The sequence below is a fragment of the Rhamphochromis longiceps genome, linkage group LG17, assembly GCF_057381845.1.
Source record: "Rhamphochromis longiceps isolate RC_006_pf linkage group LG17, R_longiceps_female_GT1.1, whole genome shotgun sequence".
Taxonomy (NCBI): Eukaryota; Metazoa; Chordata; class Actinopteri; order Cichliformes; family Cichlidae; genus Rhamphochromis; species Rhamphochromis longiceps.
The window spans coordinates 28063859-28085634 of NC_140573.1; the positions used below are offsets into that span (position 1 = coordinate 28063859).

At 42.2% G+C, this 21776-nt stretch overlaps 1 protein-coding gene across 3 annotated transcripts in view; it reads left to right on the forward strand.

Annotated features, from left to right (window-relative positions):
• Positions 1 to 21776, forward strand: part of LOC146649834 (fatty acyl-CoA reductase 1) — a 63026-nt gene that overhangs the window by 20966 nt on the left and 20284 nt on the right. For all 3 annotated transcript variants that reach the window (XR_014908081.1, XM_085385924.1, XM_085385922.1), the window contains exons 2-3: positions 2919 to 3206; positions 21272 to 21447. Coding sequence is in view for 2 of the 3 variants with exons in the window: in XM_085385922.1 (XP_085242048.1) it covers positions 2919 to 3206; positions 21272 to 21447 (464 nt within the window). In the remaining variant the exon portion in view is untranslated. The remainder of the gene's footprint in view (positions 1 to 2918; positions 3207 to 21271; positions 21448 to 21776) is intronic.

Sequence of the window (21776 nt, forward strand, 5' to 3'; positions counted from 1 at the left end):
TCCAACACTCTTCCAGCTGCAGGAACATTTCCATTGTCAGGCGTTAATCTGTAGTGACTTTCAGCCCATGTGCTCTTGTCCTCTTGTCCACAGGGAATCTATGTGAAGAACAAGGCTGAAATGTCTGGGGCCTCAGCAGAGGACCTTGACTGTGACCTCTTCTTGTTGTCATCTGTGTGTACAGAGTGGTAGATCTGGAGATACTGCCTTGTCTGAAAGTTGAAGATGGGGAATATCGAATTAAAATAATGGGACAAAATTGGGATTAAACATAGATGTCAGTAGGAGCCCCGGCGTTTAGTTTCTGGAACACATTTTTTGTTTTTCAAGTGCAGACATGTAGAAACCCAAACTGAATGCACACACCCATCTTTTTTCCTCGTGTTTGTGTGGAAAGGGAATCTGATTTTTAAAATTGCATGCACAGACGGCAGAATGGAGGGAAAGCAAGTAAATACAAGATTGTTTTTGTTATCTGGGCCACGTTTGGCTCAGGAGGATTTGGTTTTTGTCTTTGGGCAGACATGCTGGGAATCTGCAGCACAGGAGAGAGGATGAACGAAGCAAAGAGAAGGAGCGTAGCTTCATCTTGTGTACAATCACAGCTCTGCTGTATCACTGAAGGTGCTGATCAAGCATCAGTCTTGGCTAAATGTTGTGCCTATTGTTGCCAAGTGAAAATTTTACAAGTCAAGTCCTGCATTTTTATTGGCTGCTGCCAAAAAGTTGGATGAGACTGGGCGCGCTGCCACCCTCCCTGTGTGACTGGTTGGTGTGTGGTGGGGATGGGGGGGTGACACCAACCAGAGACAGGTAGCTGTCATCTAGTCTTTAAGAGCCGTGTGATTTATCAATGCTTAGTTGGCGTGGTTGCACACAAATGCTGGCAGTGTGCTGGTGAGCTTTTAGCCCACACATCAACACAGTGCTTTGATCAGATGGACTCATGGCACAACCTCCCTCACTGAGTCACAAACGCAGCTTATCTGCGGCCATGTGACTTCTCAGGTTGCATTCAGTTATAGTCGTCTATTGTCTACAGGAAATAAGGGCAAAGTCCAACAGAGTCAGTGTTAGTGTTACAACACAGGTGTCAAATAAAACTAAAAACTGCCATAAAACCCAGTTATGTGATTTATTGCATGTGGAATACGCATAATGTCAGATGGTTAAAGATAAGCCTTAGCATTTAATTTTTTATTTTATTTTATTTTTTTTATTATAGCTTTAAACCAAACTTGTTTGCTGGGATTGAAGGTTGCAGCTCACTTTGTCATTACTGAAATCATACCATTCACTTCAATATACCAGCAGTCTTGTACATTTAATATATGTGAGTCTTTTCAGCCTCCAAGGTCCTGGCGTAATGTAATTTCTCATGCACTTGCTCACTTCAAGTGCATGAGAGGCTGGGGAGGGGGACAAAGAAATGCCTTTGATCCTATAGTTTGAACCAAGACTTTACAAATTTAAGAAACACAATGACAACATTCAACATTTTGACTTAACTGTGATGTATGTGGAAGCCTGTGTTTATATTCAGACACTGATTGTCACTAACGCCTTCCCTGTTTTAGGTTTGGTTTTCCGAGATCAAAGCGGTGACATATAAATACAGTAACTGCAGCTGGGAATAATAGTCTAATTTTGATTCTAGCAATCCTCACTGTAATTGGTTTATAATCATAAAAAGCTATTTATATTATGCGATATATTTGCATGTCCTCAGTTACGTATTATATATCCAAATCTGAACACAGCAGAGCAGTAGAGTAACATGAAAGCATTCTTCCCTACTTTGTTTCTAAACTAAGTTTGGTTTTAATTTGGATGCATGGATAAAAGGAGTTTTGGGAATTTTTAGCAGACAGTTTGAATATTTAGTCTGAAGTGCTTCAGCAGAAGGCAGCTGGAATTTGTTTTAGGTTCTTGAAGATGCTTTTCCTGTCATCCAAAAGGCTGCTTCAGTTCCAACTGTTGAAGGAGACTCAGATATTTAACCTCTAATAGGGTTGTCACCTTGTAGATGGTCCTGAGAGTCACTGACCAACTCTCCCGTGTCATGGGAGTCATTAAGCACATGAGTCAAGGTATAAGTGGAGGTTGAATCACCTGGGAATAGATCTCTAGACTGCATCATAGCCTCTGTTCACTGATAGTCCCTTCAAGACCGATACAGAGTCCAAACTGATATTTTCTTTTCTTTTTTTTTTTTTCTATCAAACTGAATTTGAGTGAGTTGAACCTTAGTAGAATAATTTAAACTTTGATGTTTGTTTTTTTTAAACTAGTTTGCTTCTAAAATGGCTCATCTGTTAATCAAATATTAAGCTGCTTTTTCATGTCAGTGGTATTCAAAGAGTCAATCTATGACCAAATTACATTGTTTACTATATTTTGTACAGTTAAAAATAATTTCTGATTTGTTGCTTTTTGCATTCATGAATAAATGATAAAGGTTATTGTGGTTAGCGGTGATCAGTTGCTGCTTAAAATCTTGCTGAACCCTTGCTGGTGGACCTGACACACTCGTACCCACGCTCACACATGCAGCTGATGTCACACTGCCCCGAGCATCACCCTCCCTCCCCCTCATGGTATAAATATTCATAAAGTTTGCAGACTAGTTACATGCTTCTTCTCTGAAGGTCAAAACAGAGACGTGCCACCACTGATGCATATTTTTCAATTTATTGAAATGCTTGTTTTCATTTCCAGATACATGAGACTAAATCTGTCAAAGCCTGGACATTCATGCGAAACTGTGCACTTGTTGCATTAGTGCGATTCACAGTTCATATTTAGCTTCTTGCTGCATGCTTCATTGCTTAAACTGACACCAGCTTTAGAGACACTGATACAGTATTTAAAGTTTGAGGTTGCCTATCCTCATTCTTATCCTCCCGCTCGCTCTGCAGGACTTGTGTGAAGGCCGGGACCTCGACGGGTTAGGAGAGCAAGCAACAGACGCACAAACCAGACTGACAGACATCTGCAGTGGCGCAACGGGTAGCAGCATGGCGTCCGTAGTGGAATACTACGCTGGCAAGAATGTGCTGATCACGGGAGCCACGGGCTTCATGGGAAAAGTGCTGGTGGAGAAGCTGCTGAGGTCCTGCCCTGAGGTCAAAGCCCTTTACATCCTGGTCAGACCCAAAGCTGGGCAGTCCATGCAGCAGAGGGTCAGCGACATGATGAAGTGCAAGGTACGAGCTACAAGTGCATAATGTTCTGACCGAATGGGCACATATGATCTGATCTTTTACCACACATAGTATAGTAGAACTTTGGAAAGCTTTGCCACGGTTCACTGTATGTATGTTTGACAAGTTCAGTAAATAACATGCTTAAAAGGTGTAGGATGAGAACTAAACAAAAGGCTAAATCAATTTTATTTATGTATTTATTTTAATAAAGTACGAATGAAAATGCATGCGCACACTGTTTTGTTTTTTGTGGAGATGTTTGGCAACTCTGTTGCTCTTGGAGAACCTGGCACATTTCTTCAGTGGATTTATTCTCTCTTAATGTCGTCTGTCTCTTCATATCATCTCAAATTGAATCCATGATGTAGAGATTAGGACCCTATCGGCGGCCAAACCATCTGTTGTGGGACTTCTTGTTCTTCCTGTGACTAAAGATGGGGGGGGGGGGGGAACCCATTAAATTCAAATTTTTTTATTAAGCACCAATTTTAAGCCGTAGTTGTCTCCGGGCAGTTTAAGGTAAAGATTATAGAGAAAAACCTTATGATCCACTGATCTGTTATGAGCAGAAACACCTTGTATTGCTGATATTTCAATACACTGGACATATATTTTTTTGAACCCATGCATTTCTTTGAAGGCTTTAAGGCTTTAAAATGAATGAAATTGATGAGGAAAGGCAGCAGTCACTTTTAAAAAGTTCTTCTGTGAAGCCATTAATTAAACCATGTGGCATTTAGTGAATATGCACATTTGACATCGCTTATTCATATTGCCAGCTGTAAGCATGTTTGCAGAGCGATAGAAATTTGCCTTTGAATTATAACACCAGCTTGTGTTGCCATGGCGAAATAAGCTTAACGACATGAGAAATCCAGCCCCTGGTCTCCAGAGTCCAGTAGTTCATCTGTGAGCTTCAGAAGAGGCACCGAGAGAATATATGGGGTCCGATCAAAAATACCAAAACGCTAATGAAATGGACGTTATTTAATTGGAAGTACAGACGGCTTAAAGGGGAAACAAGAGACTAGTTAATCTATAAGAGGATCTGGAGGTTTGGTATTACTGAGATAGGTTGGAGTCTTGTTTATCCTCTGGTTTAAAAAAACATTTTTATTCTTATGATCATGCTCTCTTCCAGGATAACAAGGATGGGATGCCATTTGGTATAGTGTAATTTCTCTCCAATAGAGTTTGGGGATAAATACAATATTCAGGGTCTTTCCTACATAAGGAAAGATATTGTCTTGCTCTAAAGGAACAGCACATGAGTTGTTTACTCAAATATGAAATGCATTTTCTCTTCCTCCAATTCTTATCCCTGATATTCCTGCGTTTGCTCTCACAGCTATGGCCAGAGGTTCTATTGCTAACACAAAGAGAATTGGTGACAGAGGGCAGCCCTGCCTGGTTGATCGCTGTAAATTAAAGGTTTTGATACGTTATTATTAGTTAAAACTTGTGCTGTTGGATGTGTATACAATAATCTGATCCATTTCAGGAATGTTTCACCTAGTCCATATCTGGGGAGCACTTGTAAGAGATAATTCCATTCTGTTCTATCGAAGGCTTTGCACGCATCTAGTGATAGCAGCGCAGTGTCCTCCCTATTGTTTTTCTCATAAAGTACATTGAGGACACGTCTTATATTATGATAGCCTTGTCTCGTTTTAACAAAACCTTGTTGATTGTCTGTTATCAAATTAGGCACATATTTATCTAGTCTCCTAGAGAGTGCTTTACACACAATCACATCCCATAAGACTAATTCCCCTATAAGAGGAGCATTCAGTCGGAGGCTTATTTGGCTTCAATAAAAGGGTTATTGTAGCTAATCTCAGTGAGTCTGGGAGTATTCCGGACTTATATGACTCCTCATACATGTTAAGAAGTGGCTGCATTAATTTATTTTTAAATGTTTTATAGAATTCCATTGGACGTCCATCAGGGCCAGGCGTTTTACCGCTATTCAGGTCGTCTATGGCTTCTGACAGGTCTTTTATTGTTAAAGGACTATCAAGGGCTGTTTTATCCTCTTCTGAGAGGGTTTGAAATTTTAACTGATCAAGAAATGCATCGTGTTTCTCTGTTTCCTGTATATTCAGATTGGTATAAAGATTGATAAAACTCTCTGAAATTTTCGTTTATTTCTAAAGGGTCTGTTGTTATAATACCCGATTTGGACTTTATGTGGGTGATGGCCTTTTCCGCTTGCATCTTTTTTTATCCTCCAGGCCAATAATTTTCCTGCCTTCTCTCCTTGGTCATAAAAGAATTGTTTGGTCCACATTAAACTTTTTGCCACTTTCTCTGCTGTTAATTTATCATACCTGGCTCTTAGAATAGTCAAATTGTTTAGTTTAGTGGGATCATTGCTCTGGTAAAATTCTGTTTCATTAGATTTAGTTTGTCTTTCTAACGATTTTAATTCTTGGTTATATTGCTTACTCCTGTTGCTACTGTAGCTTATAATTTTCCCTCTTATGTAAGCTTTAAATGCTTCCCACCTAATACTAGCTGTGGTTTCATCTTTATTTATTTGAAAATATTGATCAATGCAAGTTTCTATAAATTTGACAAATGATGGGTACTTTAACAAAAATGTTTGCATCCTCCATCGCTTTACACCTTGATCAACTTCACCCAATCTAACTGATAGACATACTGCTGCGTGATCACTAATCACAATACTGTTATACCAACAGTTCTCAACACAAGGTAGTAACTCTGTAGAGATAAGAAAGTAGTCTATCTGCGAATGACTTTGATACGAACTAGAATAACATGAAAATTCCCTGTTATTTGGATTCCTTGTTCTCCAGACCTCATTTATTCTCAAATCTTTCATATAGTTAAAAAGTATTTTTCTAGTCTGGGTATGAGTAGTGTCAGCTTGAGACGACCTATCCAGGTTAGGGTCCAGGGCGCAATTAAAGTCCCCTCCTATGATATAAAGGCCCTCCAAGGTTGATATTGTGAGAAATAGATTTTCATAGAAGGATGGGTTATCCTCGTTGGGGCCATAGATATTTATCAGGTTTATTTCTAACATGGAGATACGGCCCTGCACAATTACATATCTCCCGTTTGGATCTGTAATCACCCTCGTAGTTTGAAATGGGATTGACTTATGTATAAGAGTAATGACTCTTCTGGCATGTCTAGTAAAAGAAGAGACCTGACCCTGCCATCTTTTGGTTAATAAATGTATCTCTGATGCAGTAAGATGAGATTCTTGTAGGAAAATAATTCTAGAGTTAAAATGTTTTAGTCGGTTTAATACTTGTTTCAGTTTAGCTAACTTCCGTATCCCCCTAACGTTCCAGGTCGTAATGTTAACGTTCAAAATGTTTTCTTTAGTTGTCCTCTCCATAAAATATTGTCAGACTGTTTACTTAAATAAACAAAGTAAAGGAAAAATTGAAGAAGCAGGTTTGCACATACATTCACACACTCACACATACCAGATAAAGAACTTGTAAACAATTTCTGATTGAACATTTTCATTTCCTTGTTGGAAATGTCTCCCCCCTCCCTTGAACAAATTATTTGGAGGGCGTTAATCCACGTCACTGAGGAGTAACTAGTCAACGCGACCTCTCCAAAACCCCATAAATCAGACAGTGTATACTAACCATATGATACAGATTTTTTCCCCAGTAATAAAGTAAAGTTTACCCTTGGTAGGACAAAACAAAAAAAGACTTAGTTGAGGTTCAGCTGTTAATATACAACCCAAAAACGATTGCGATCAAACTTAGAACGAATATGCGCTTAAAAACGCTCAGTTATGTTAACATAAGTTCAATTCAATTCAATTTTATTTATATAGCACCAAATCACAACATAAGTCGCCTCAAGGCGCTTCATAGATACAGAGAAAAACCCAACAATCATATGACCCCCTATGAGCAAGCACTTTGGCAACAGTGGGAAGGAAAAACTCCCTTTAACAGGAAGAAACCTCCGGCAGAACCAGGCTCAGGGAGGGGCGGCCATCTGCTGCGACCGGTTGGGGTGAGAGAAGGAAGACAGGATAAAAGACATGCTGTGGAAGAGAGACAGAGGTTAATAACAGATATGATTCAATGCAGAGAGGTCTGTTAATACATAGTGAGCGAGAAAGGTGACTGGAAAGGAAAAACTCAATGCATCATGGGAATCCCCCGGCAGCCTATGTCTATTGCAGCATAACTAAGGGAGGATTCAGGGTCACCTGGTCCAGCCCTAACTATATGCTTTAGCAAAAAGGAAAGTTTTAAGCCTAATCTTGAAAGTAGAGATAGTGTCTGTCCCACATAAATTCGAGCTCAAAATTTTATCGGTCTCTTATCAGTGACTCAATTACTGGTCAGTTATGTTGAAGCAGAGGCAGTCTTATGGAGTGTCTTAATGGTTAACCTGTTGTTTAACCGACTCACTGGTGTTGAGCATCTTCTGCTGTTTCCTTCGGCAGATTCTTGGAGAATTTTTCGGCTTCTTGAGGTGTTGAGAAGAGGTGGATCTTTCCACCGTACAGGATCCCGAGTCTGCACGGGTTGTGCTGGAATCCACGGAAGGCATTGATATCAATACACAGTTTGACAACCGGGTGAAATCACCGTCGGATCCGAACCGTCTCCGCAGACAGATCCTGTGCAAATGTGATCTTGGCCCCATCATGTGTAATTTGTTGTTTTCTTGCTTCCCGATATACCAGTTCCTTCTCTTGGAATTTTAAGAAATGAACAAGCACCGCTCTGCTCTGGTTTGGTTTCCCGGAGGCAAGCGTGCGATGCACTCGTTCCAGTGTGAATGACTTGTCGGGCGCTAGCCCCAGCCACTTAGGTAGCAGGATGTTAATAAAGTGGAAGAGTGATTGTTGCCCCTCTGCTCCCTCTTTTATGCCGAAGACGCGCAGGTTCTTTCGTCGTCCGCGGTTTTCCAAATCATCTGTTTTGGCTTCAAGAAGTGCGATTCGTTTGATAGCCGAGTTCAGTGACGTTTCTGTTTTCTCAAGTGTGCTTTCAACTTCGGCAATGCGGGCTTCGGCCTCTTCGATATGAGCCCCCTGGTTCAATATGTCTTGCTTTACCTCCGAGACTTTACCCTCCAGTGCAGTCACTGCGCTCGCCATCCCAGTCAGTCTTATATCGATGCTGTCCAACTTGGCTCCAAAATCCGACCGGAGTGATTTGAGTTCATCCGGGGGTCCACTTCATTATTCACCCCTGTGTATCTGGTGTGCTTTGAGAAGTAGGAGAATATGAGTGCACTGGATGTTTAATAAAGTCGGGAGGCTTTGGGGCAAAGGATGTCCTAAGGACAAAAAGATCAGAGAGAAAAGCTGCGGGTTGAGAGGAAATGGGTGAAGGAGACAACAGCAGAGGGAAGAAAGGAGGAGAGAGGTGAGGATGAGCTCCGAATATGTGGCGTCAGCTGTATCAGCAGCAAAGCATGACTCAACAAAAACCTCCAAACTGTTTTCGACTTGATGAGGACCAAAGGATTGACGCTGGCTGTGCGTCGATGTGCTCGCTCGCAGGCGATGCGTGCTCCGGCCTCTGCTCTCTGTGTACCATCAGCCTCAAACTGTCAGTACACCTAAGAAAACCTCCTCTGTATCACTCCTCCTTCCTGTGATAGCATCTATTTTTACTGCTCTCATTGAACCTTGCTGCTGCATTCATTATTCTCACAGCTGCTGTGATGGCAGTGGAGCAGCAATTGGAGAATGCGTACCTTAACGTAGCACAACACTTTTTTTTGGGGGGGGGGGGGTGTATTAGTTTTTTTGGTTTTTTTTGGTTTTATTTCTCCCTCCTCTTGTCAAGGTGACTGCGATGCCTCCGCTTCAGAGACTGCCTCTCACCATGTAATTAGTTTACTCTGACACAACAGCGCTGTAAAAGTGCCAGTTATAACACCCTGTAATTTAGGCTCAGCAGAAATGGCGAGAGTGGGCGACAAGGAGAGGAGTTTCACATGCACGGCCCTCCTCTGCTGTGGCTTTCAGGGGAGAAAAGTAATCGTTGACGATCAAACGGTTTATTTGTCGACGCTTCAGCAACAGAGCTGCATAATTTGTATACTTAGGGTTATGTTAACTTGGTTTAATGCTGCAAGTCTAGAAAGCCTGAACCTGTAAGAAGTCTAAGGGTTTTGGATTAAAGAGCACTTTTAATTTATACATTATACATACAAGTTACTAAATGAACAATGATTATGCACTAAATAAATCAAATAAAACAAAGTAAATAACACGGTGTTTGTGTAATAAAAGCCAGGGTACTCAACGCAAACAATGGGGAAACTGTAGGAGCGCTAAGCACTGACTGACAGAGTCCATCAGATCTTTCACATAGTTCTTCAAAATGCATACAAAAAGTCCATTTTTAGGGTTGCACGTGTCTTAGTTTAATGTAGTGGCTTCAAAACAATAGCTAACTCAAGCGTTCTACATTTGGCCTCTGTGAAAGTAAAATCGTTTGAGATGGCATCAGACAGCTTCTGGGTTTGAAAAGTAAGGCCATTGTTCTTAGAGCCCATCGGGGGCAGTATCTGTGGCCTTACTGAAGTCTGTCGGAAAATGACCCGTGGTCCTGGCTCTCTTCGGGTCATATTAAAGAAAAAATGAAACCCATTTTGTACATTTTGCTTATTTCAAGTTTCTTTGGGCAGGATTATTAGGATGTGCGCTGTTAATTGTTTTGCAGTCGCAGATCCATGCCTCTCTTGTTGGCAAGATGGCAACAGCAGAAACATTCAGCTCGAGGCTTCACAAACAAATCACACTTCATCTGACATATATACACTGCTTCTGGTTAGTTACTGTGGGTTTGCTCAGACCCCTAAAGGTCATTTACTCCAGTTTACTGCAGAAGAAGTCGCTTCAGCAGTTGGGAGCAGTCTGATTCAGTCAGTTACCAATTATGGTTATCAATCATTGCCTGCCTTTTTATGGCATCAGTTAGCCATTTTAATTCAAAATTACCAAGGGAAAAAGGAATTTGAACATTTATAACAACTACATAAATGACAGAAGCCATCTTTAAGGAAATTTATCTAATTTAGACTTTGGCTTTTTTTTTTTCTCCCCACATCTGTGTTTTGGGAAGCTGTCCAGTCGTCCACCTTTTGTATACATGTTTTTTTTCTTTAATGAAATCTGTCAGTCATCATAATGTGCCAGTTTGATTCTTTACTGCTGCCAAATTAGCTGAATGGAAGTTTCCAAGACAATTTCAGCCTAATGAGGATTCATTAAGCTGGATTAGTGAAGCCTTGTATGAAGAACAAGTCCTGGAGGAGTCACTGGGAAACCCCACAAAGCCGCACTAGCAGATCTGTGTCACACAGCAGCACCATGCAGGCAAATTAAAAAAAAATAAAAAATCAATAAAAGGAAATATAATGTTGTAAATTGTTTGTGTACAATCAGATTTTTTTTATTATTTTTAACACATCTCCCACTTGTGTTTGCAGTATTTCCCCTGCCATCAGGTTTTTCATTGGTTTTGGCATCCGTCTATTAGTGTCTGCTATCAGGTCACTGCTTGATGCTCTGCCAACCGCAGGCTCGCTCATGCTCAGTCTGCATTCAGAAGTGATGTCATTAAGTTTCCATGACCAAGCTTCAACTACTAATTGGTATTCATGCAAGTCCTCGGGTCAGTATTATTCTGTTCAGATTTGGGATAATTCATGAAGGCGAACCGCTTCGTCTCTCAAGTAGCCTCTCTTCTCCTCCTTCAAACCAGGCCAGTATCTTTTCTTACCACCTGTTGCTAGGTAACGGCCAAGAGATCTGTCCCATTGTGTTTTTCAAAGGATGCAATCAGATGAGCTGCCCCGAGCAGGAAAAGGACAAACCGATAGGAATCTCATTGTTTCTGTGCTTCTCCGCTGCTCCGACTCTGACATTTAAGCTCTGTCTCTCTCTGTTTCTGTCTGCGCTGAGGCTTCTTTGATTCACTGAAAACATTTGGATGACTGCAGCTCTTTCTGCGGTACCGGGTGCCGAATGGCATGTCAGGCACTTGATAAGTAGGCCTTTGGGTACAAAAAAGCCTCTCTCCTGCTCTGTGGCATGCTTTTCCCACCCACTAGCAGGCTGTTGAAGCCTAGTCATAGTGTTTGAGGCTTTACAGCACACTGCAGAACCAGCTCTGTAACTGTGAAGGATGTGCTGGGCTGTCAGCTGAAGAGGTGGAAAGTGGAATGCTTGCGGTAGGAACTGGGGTCTTCTGGAATTTAGACGACAAGGCAGGATCCTGTAACCGGGGGGGGGGGGGCTCTGTAGTCATGCTGGAGAGGCTGTTCACTGATCAGTGTGGCAGCTGGAGCACAGATGGCTCTAAATGATCATAAACGTTCTGCCTGCATTAGGTTCATCTGGAGGCACTTCAGGAAGGAGTTGGAATGTTTAGAGACGTTGCAATTACGGCAGGCTGACTTGCGTCATTGTGAAGCTGCCCAGACTTGAACATAAAGAGAGTTATTAGTATGAATGTAGTGCATCACTGCTTGATGTATGATAAGATGCCTGAAATACCTCCGCTTAAGACACGTCATGGAAATGGTCACACCCGAGTATGCGTGGAGCGAAAAAAGTATTCGAGTATTAACACGTGCTTACGGATATGATCCATTATAGATACCAGCATAAAGATTATCATTGTCTGTGATGCCAAAGTACTGAGCTCTGTGAAACACAAGTAACAAAAGTGTGACACTATTTCGTTTTTTACAAATTAAATGTCAATGTGAAAACAGCCGTGACTATGGATGGGGTCCTCTCCCTTCTCTGTGGTTTTCAGTCGTTTACCCATTATTACACTTTGATCTAATATAACTGCACTGTTGTATTGATTTCCTCTTGTTTGCATCCACAGCCAGGTGTTCTTTCCAGCAGTATAAATATTCAAGTTTCATTGATTGCTGCTGTCCCTGACGGGCAACCCTGGGCTTCACTTGTGGAGCTGGGCATGAAATTCGTGCCAGCTGCCAGCATCTGAAGCATCTATCTATCGCTCCCCGGGGAAACGTCAGCCTGTTCTTATCCTGTTTCCCAATGTTAATTCCTGATTTAGTGCTTATTAGCTAAATCCTTCACTTAATGTGTGCCAGTGTGCATTGCAGTGTGTTTAAGGTGTGTTGAGGTGTGTATGTTTAAACAGCAATCTAAGGATGAAGGTGCGTGCAGTGACTTGGCATTTGCTGCTCTGACTCCTGCAAAGAGATGACTATTTAGAGCACATGATATGGCAGCTAGTCTGGCCTTCAGCATGCCATTTGTTCCTCTGTGGTTGTTTGTCGTGCAATAGCATGAATTAGGCAAACAGAATGAGGTGACCTAAAGCTCTAACACTCCTCCCTCGAGAGAGAATGAAAAGGATTGCATGTAGTTAGTCCACAAATTAAGTCAAGTTTATGAAACAGACCAGCATAATAAAGGTTGCTGGTGAAGCCGTTTGGGAAGAGGGGGTGTTCTTCCGGAGCTTGTTTCAGCCCTGCTCAGTGTTCCACAGATGTATGTGGAGGGAGACTACCTGACTACCTGAAACGCCATGTTTCTGTGAGGCTGAAAGTGTTGAGAACTGCAGTCCCTGGAGGTGCCACATGTGGCTGCTTCCAGACGTCTTCAGTTTCCTGTTCCTACCTCAACAGATTGTTGGCTTAAGGCTTAAAGTTAGTGGGTGTATTCTCTCAGGTGTCCCAACACCGGCTGCACCATTAGTCCCTGAACCGTACCTCAAGTCTCTATTTGTAGTGTTGATGTCTTTTGGAGTATTTTTACTAGAATTAATTAGTTAAAATGTTAATGTCCAGTAAGTTTGTGCTTCAGTTTTGATGAATGAAATTCAGGTATTTTATTAGGCTGTTATACAGCTGGTATCTGTGTCTGTTAGCCAACTTTTATGTCTGTCTGAGATAAGGCTGTGCGATGTGACCAAAATCTCATATCCCGATTTAAGACATCTATCGTCCGATAACGATATAAATCACAAAAACTTAAAATTTTCCGAAAATTCTGTGAATCTCGAGCAGCTCGACTTGCATGAAGTGTTTCCAGCTGGGCGTCGTGTACCTGGAGTCGAATGTTTTAACAGATGCATGAAACGATACATTTTTAGACATAAGTTGTAACGGCCGCTGTTTTCTTTGAGTATTTATTACACGGCGTGCTGCGGGGAAAAAGCCTGTTCTAACGTTTGAGTCTAAGGTTTATTTTTTAGCACCTGACGGCTCTTTTTTTACTTCTCATCCGTAAATACTCTGCATACTCTTTCACGTGATTTGGTTTATTTTGAAAAGTCTCAACAGGATCTTGAGCTTTATTCTGAAAGGTTTATGTGGAAAATAAACAATCGGACACGCGATGGTTTTATCGTTATTGTTGCTAAGGACAACGCATAAAAACAGGCGCTTGTCCGTCCATAGTGTGTTTATAATAAATATAAGAGAAAGAGAGAACTTTAAGAAATTAATAGAGCCACTACAGTGACCATCCAAAAGATGAAAAAATATTACCGTGAACAGTTTATTTCGCCACACCACAAAACAAACAATAGCGTAAAATGAAACGATAGACGTTTTTATATCGTGATCCGATATATATCGTTATATCGAACAGCCCTAGTCTGAGAATGTGTTTTATGTTCTGTATCTCATCCTTGAAAGAAAAATAACCCTGAAGTATTTAAAGAATCAAATCATGAATCAAGGCTTTTTAATATTGTATGAACAGCTGGAGGCAAGTGAAGTCAACAAATGGGGCTTAACTAAAGAACGAAAACACATGGTTTCAGATTTGGTCGGGTCGAGATGAATGCAATCCTGTTTCCTGTCATTAAAGGGGCAGAGAGGGTCACAGAGAGGCGGTTTTGTCCTCGGAAACACCCTCAGATCAGTGTGAAAGAACCTAGTTTCTGACGTGTTGCCTTAAAGATGATATTTCAATAGTAGACGGAAATAATATACACAGTTGTTGACGATCCACATTCTTCAAAAAGAATGTCTTCAAATGAAATATTTAACGTCACTTTATTGTTAGAGATTCGGCCCACTTTTCTTTCAGAACTGCCTTTTCATAGTCATGTCACAGATTCAACAAGGTGCTGGAAGTCTTCCTCAGATTCTGGTCCATGTTGACATGATAGCATCACACAGCTGCATTGCACCATCACATCCCAAAGGTGATCTACAGGATTGAGATCTGCTGGCTGTCGAGGCCATTTGAGAGCCGTGAACTAATGGTAATGTTCAGGATTTGAGCTTTGGCATGATGGTGATGCCCAGTGGTCCCCAGGTAGTGGGTAAAGCAAGCTGACGGGAGTGGTGCTTGGGTTATTTACCACTGTGGTTATCTGTTCTCCTTTGTTTCCCATTCTGATGCTTCAGCAGGTCGACTTGACCGTGTCTGCATGCCTAAATGCACTGAGTTTCTGCCATATGATTGGTTGATTAGATATTTGCATTAATGAGTCGCTGAGCAGGTGCACCTAATAAATCATTACTATGACTATTGACTCAAATCGGACATTTGTCTAATCCAGTGCATCACATGTGGTTAATGATCACATTCTTTCTGCATAAAAGCAGAGTGCAAATGGCTGCGAATGCAATGAGATTTGTTTTGAGCTAATGTCACTCTGACCTTTTACTGCCTGAGCAAAACTATAAAAGGTCCAGAGAGGCCTTGTAGATTGGTGGCACCAGACTGCTGTAAATCCGGTACTCAAACAATGATGGGCTTTCCTGTGGCAAGCACAAAGAGTTAACGCTGAGGAGGGGAGTGCTGGAATTAATTATCAAGTGAACTTGGCATTTATAAATGGTAAGAGAGCACAGCTAATTATCTGCAGCATTTAATATGGGCAGAAAAGCAAGCAGCGCACACAATCTTGCTTATGTCTCTCCTTTTGCTCTTGGAGGGTAATAAAATTCCCCTTCGCTCAGCAGGAGGTCATTGTCTTAAAGACTGGAAGCCAGCGGCCTCCCGAACGCCAAGCCCAGAAACTCTGCATTTGCTGTCACCGCAGACTTGATTACTGCCCTCGTATTGATCGCTTCAGTTGAGTGTACGACGTAAGCACAGGCATGAGAAAACCCTCCATTTTCATTACTTTGCTTTAGTGAGCTGTTCCCCACAAATCGTGATCAGTTGGATGAGATGGCTGAATAGAGAGAATGGGTATTGTCTCTCTTAAGCAAGTCGTGAAATATAAAGCCTTGTAAAGGCGGCATTTGCTGCCAGGTAAACCAGAACTCTCCCTCCTGCATTTACCTTGTTCCACCTATTTTCATCAACTATTTTTTGGTATCTTGGTGCCAGGTACCCAGAAAAAGCTAATCGTTATTAAGGCGGTATTTCTGAAACGGCAGGTATTGTTTTGGGGGGGTTTTCTGTTTTGTTTTGTTTTTAACTGTGAGGAGGAGTGTGCTGAAATGTGTTGTGACACAGGATTGTAAAATGTATGTTTTATATCACGGGAGACGATTGGAAATGAACCCATTTTTTTTCCTTAATTTGCTGAGAGCTTCAGGAGGGTTAGACACATCTGTCCTCCTTCACAGCTTCCCATGAGAGTCCTTGCATTTCTGATTTCTCCCCAGGCTCAGCGCTTCATCCTTACCGCGGGTGTTGTCACTGAGGCAGACGGGAGAGAGGGAACCTCACTGGTATCTGGAAATATAATGATGGTTATTCAGCATCCTTCACCCTTTCTAGAACCTTTTGTTGACAGCCCAGGAGGAGATTTGGTTTGTGCGAGTATCCTATTATTTGACTAATTTAGTCAGTGCATGCCAGGAAATGGAGGTCGGCACTGGAGGTACAGATACATTAATTGCTTCTTTCTAACACGTTGTGGTAGAGCTTCCCCGGCTAATATAAACTACCCGGTATGGTCGTCTCAGGTAGTCGGCGGGGAAAGGTGCTACAAATGAACAGATTAAAAGAGAAGGGTTCCATGAATGTGAGTCTTGGCTCGAGGTCAAGAAACTGAATTTGTTTACTGATTAAAGATGGAGAGGCATTAGGCAGTAGCTGTGTACCCCTGTCTTTATCTCCTTTCAAACACACACATTCTTTTCCATTAATCTGATGACCTCTGAGTAACCTACATGTGCAGGTTTCAAAGCAGTCAAGCTAATATCAAAATATCTGCTCTATGCTTCCCATTCGTTGTCCATAGAACCAGCTGTGCAGTGCATTTCAAACTTTCTTGCCGATATAAAGTTGAGGCTAAGCCAGCCGCCCGTTATTTTGCACTTTTGTGAGGATCAGAAATGAAGTTTTACTTTACAAATAGACTTCTGACGAGATCCAACTGAAGAAAAAAAAAAGTCAATTTAATTTTAAAAAGAAAATTATCTTATGAAACTTTTATTTTGTATCAGACAGCAGCAGGATGCATCCACAGGGGGACTGTTGCATGCTGCAGGGCTGAAAAGACTGATGAAGCCAGCAAGGTTATGCAACCCTGTGTCTGACGGAAGCATTGAAAACATTCAGGGTATTGCATGCATTTGTTGTGGAAGCCGTGCTGGAAAACGTGTTGGGGAACAAAGACAACAGGCGGTGACAGGATGTATTGTCACCTAGGTGACCAAACAGGATGTTTTTATATGTACTGTCACTCATTCAAAGTGCAGAAGAGCTGCATGTAAACAAAACTGAGGTGCCGGCTTTAGAAAAATTACAGAAATTACACTCCTAGGTCTGATATAAGAAAGACAAAGAGGAAGAAAGAAATGTGGGACTTTGTTTAAAAGCATTATGACTCTTCTGGTTTGCTGCCGGGGCCACCAGCCTCTCAGGAGGTCACGTTGGACCTGAAGCGTGCAAAGCATACCTATCATTAGCTCTGCTTTGTGCTGTGTCCCATTGTTACCTGACATTTTGGCAGCATAACAGTCTGAGACATCGCCAATGATCTCACAGCTTTTGTGTGTCGTCTTTTTGCTCATTTTGTGCAGCTCTCTTTGAACTTTTTTGGTCCTGGAGAATCGAGGAAATGGTCTGTGTGAAGGGTCCAGTAAAAAAAAAACACGCAAGAAGAGTGGAGTTAAAGGGCAGTTAGCGAGAAGTGAGGCTGTTCAAATGGCATCTCTGTTTGGTGGGCTGAAAGGAAAGTGCCATTAGTGTTGGGTTTCTGTGAAAGTCCACACAGTGGCTGCTTGAAGCACTCTTGATGGAGGATTTATTGCCCTTTGGGTCTACAAAATGACACTCGATTGCACTGGAAGTACAGGTGATGACCACATTCAGACCTGTGCGTTAAACCAAAGGAGTTACTTTATACTTCTGAAACTGCTGCTTGTTCAAGGCCATGACTTTGTTTCAGGATGCAGCACTGAAACACTTGGCTGTGGTGATGTTTCACCCTCCAACACCCACCCCCACCCTCACAGCATCCTCCAAACTGGTGGGCTATTGTCTTCCTGTACAAGGCGGTTTGCTCACTAACACCCGTGAGTTGGAGAAGGGTGCAGTGGTAAATACGTGCAGTGGAAGGCTGGCACAGGCCACTTATCGCCCAGAGAGCTTTTTACAAAGCAGGGCCTCAATCCCACAATGCCATTCTCTGCCTGCGCCTGTAACAAAGAGCTCTCTGAAGCTCACATTGTACGCCCTCTTTCACCCTTTTGACCCTGATGCTCTTTCTCCGTTCTGGCTTTTTCTGTAGTTTAACTTTGGGTTACAAGTGCTTCAGTGATCTGCACGTGCCATGATTTGGTGAGCTGTAGTCAGAGTGCACGACAAAATGTAATATTTATTCATTTAATCCTTTTTAAATGTGCATACTGATTGTGTAGTGCATGGAGACTGCATTTCTGTGTGTAGCAGAGAGTACAGTTTCACACAACCAGATAAGAGAGAAGTGAGCAGCTGGGAGAGAAAGAAGAAGCTTCTTGCTCCGAGCTGCTTGTGTACCTGCTCACCTACTACGAGTTCAAATGTAGAGGAGGCTTTCTTTGTTCCTGGCAGCTCGTTTCTCGTTTTGCCAAAGAAAATCTGAGCTATGTTTTGCAGGCGGACTTTGCCAGTAAGTTGATAAACGTATGCTGTTGAGTAAATGCTGTATTTCCCTATTTTTATTTTATTACGTGTGCTGGTAGGGTGAAGTCAGGACGGGGCTGTCGCAACAAAGTGGCACTTGTCTCTTAAGAGATCATCCAGAACATCACAGGAAGCTCTACTGCAAATCATAAACTATGGGAAGGATGAGGACTGTTACACATAAAAGCTGCACTCACTTTCTTTTAAAATAAACTTAGTTTTCAAAGAACAGTAGTATTTTAAGTATAAATATTGGAGATGCGCCGATATCTGCGATAACTGTTAACCAGGAAATACTTGCCTTCTTCTTCAGTAGATCATCTGCCTCCATCTCATCTTATCCCCAGTGTCCTCTCTGTGACACTCGCCCCCTGCATGTCATTTTTCATTACACCCATGAATCTTCTCTGTTGTCTTCCTCTTTTCTTCCTTCCTGGCAGTTCCACATTCAACATTCAATATGTCCACTCTTCTGGAGAATGAGGCGTTCCCAAGCTAGCAGTATTAATAATCTCTCCTGTATATCCTGGAACTTCCCCCAGGGTCCCTACATTCCTTAAAGCCCTCACCTAGGAGGTGTCCAATGAGGCATCCTAGTGAGATGCCCAGATTCCCACCTCAACTGGCTACTTCTGATGTGGAGAAATGGCAGCTTTACTATCATTATATAGCTTGTTATATATTGTTTAAAGTTGGCAAGCAGTAACCTCATCAGTTTAGTCTTTCTGCACTGTCTGTGTTATATCAAGAATATCAGCTTACATCTGTTATGTTCGTCATGCTCTGCACCGTTTGTGGTCAGAGGATGGAGGAAATTGCTCACCCTTTTTCAGTTGCTGGGTTGCTAACGTGGTTTTAGCCTGAAGAAATGTTGCAAATCTCATTAAGCCACAGTTGCACTGTCAAATTTTGCGTGTGCTTGGGCGGCATTTGTGAAAACACTTGTTGGAGTTTTAACACTTCTTTCTTTAAGTGTCAGAGCTGTGAATACGTTGTCCTACCGCCGGAGCTCTTTTAGCTGATGACAGCTACCCTTGAGCCTCATCACATGCGAGTAGAGCAGAGCATAAGCACTTGGGGAAAGTTCAGTTTTTGTTATATTTGTGTTCAAGGAAAAACCAAAAAAGGCGGCTCCTTGAATCATGCAGCACAGAAAGGACAGTTTTTGCAGTGCTGATATTTTTTGGAGAAAGCTGCACACAGAATCTTTTCCTCTGCTCCTGCTCCCTGCAGACTCCGTTACTACCAGCTGTTGGCCTCGAGCAGAGGGAGATAACGCTGTTACTTTTCATTACATAATAATAACGGCTCTACATGAGCATGGAGAAAATCCCTTACACCCCCCCAACCCCACCCCTTTCTCTCAGATGTTATGACAGTGCATACTGTACATGCGGGCTCGTTCCTAATATGGGCAGTATGGTGTACAGTATTGGGAGCGAGTAGGGTGCCATTAAAAAGCAAGGGATTGATGAGGATACAGAGCATGACTGTAAAGAGCTGTTTAAGTCAACTTCTGTCCTCTAAGCGAGAGATCTCTGCTTTTAGGACAGCTGACACACACAGGGCGGCACTTCCATAACAGAGCGCACGCGTTTTGATGCCAATCCCTTCACTTCCCCTCTCACTCCCCTTCTTTTCTCCTTCTCATCCTTTAATATCTGTCTGTGAAAGGCCTTTTGAACACAGCTGCTCTGTGCAGCAAGGCAAAGCCAAATTTCCTGGTAGGAGCTGCACAGATAAATGCATGACATCTGACTCCGCTGCCTTTGGGAAGCATCTCCTGACTCAAACATTGGCTTGACATGCTCAGCTCTCTGCAGGGTGTCGGGCAGCGAACGGCGTGTGATACACGAGCCGGTAAATCTAGACGAGACTTCACATAATCCCCGCCTCCATGTTGGAATATTTTCTCCGGCACGAAGTCGGCGAACGGCAGCGTAAACAGGTGGAATAACACGAGTAGGGTTTGCGTTTCAGCATGAATGTACAGCAGAGCGCGGCGAACAGCGGCACAAATGGCCCTGTCAGATACAGGTCAGAGGTTTACAGCCCTGATAGTGTTTTTGTATAAAACGGGGAGTGAATTCCTTTCTTTAGAGAGGAGATTACTTTTGCAAGCTGACTCACTGACCCGTGTTTACTTTGAGACATTTATCAAGAAACACTCCACAGTGTGACTCATGGCACAGATGGATAAATCTCATTGGTCGATGGCAGGCACGCTACTTTTTTTTTTTTTTTTCTCTCTCTCTCTGCTCTCACATCTGTAGCCTACCTGGCTTAACACCTAGTCCCATCTTCTTTTAGTTGAAGCCATTCATTAGTGAAAAAAGGCACCTTTAATTAAGACTTCATAGTCAATTCACAGAGCTCATTTATCGATTAACTGTCATGATTATAATTGGAATTAATGCTGCTTTGAAACTCAATTGGACGCATCTTTCCTTTTGTTTTAGTAGCTTTCAATAAGGTAGAGCAGCAAAATGAGAGTTACTAGGTCCACCCTGTTAAAACAGATGCACTCTAATACAACATTACTACTCATGAGGTGAGTTTACTTTTCAGTCTGTTTGCTTTCCTTTCTATGTGCCGTTTCCACATTTTGAGTTAAGTTGCGATTCTAAACAGTCCAGTCTGACCGGTCTTATCTCGTCCACGTTGACTATCGCTGCTTTGGTGAAATGAAAATGTACAGGTCATTTGCATCAGAACAATCTCCTCACCTGAAGCGATTATGCAAAGTACATTTGCGTTCCTTGCCATGGTGTTTTAGTGTTTGAGTCGACTGTAATAGTTCTTCTCTCCCTGACAGCTATAAGCAAAGTTTGTTTATACAGCTCACTTCGTACACAGCATCAATGCAATGCCAATGTCCACATCTTACGAGAAAGCACAGCCTTCTTCAAGTTTAAGAAAAATGTATATGGCATTTAAATGTTCGATTATTTGAACGCTGCTGATGAATTAGCTAAGACATAAAAGTCTTTCCTTTAGTGATTTCTGTTTTGTCTGGCAGCTTTTCGACCGTGTGAGGGAGGAAAACCCCGATTTCCACCAGAAGATCATCCCAATCAGCAGCGAGCTGACGCAGCCGGGCCTGGCCATCAGCCCAGAGGATGTGGAGAAGCTCACCACCTGCATCAACATCGTCTTCCACTGCGCCGCCACCATCCGCTTCGATGAGCCGCTCAAGTGAGGACCACGTGCATTTCATCCATTTTTTTATTTATTTATTTATTTATTTATTTTCCAACACAATGAACACACAGACTCCTGCTGCTTTGTTTCATTATTACACCTCATTACAATCCTGTTCCACTTTATGCAAGGTGTCTTTATTGCTGAGTAAATGTTGCTTGTAGCAGGAACTTGCTGTTGAGAGGGTGCACTCCAGAGGATGTGCAATTCAATGAGCATGACGGTAATGTTTCATTGACATGACGCAAAGAGGAAGTGGAGCAGGATGAGGGTGTGGAGAAATCAACCGTTTCTACGAGTTTGTAAAATCACCTATAAGAAAA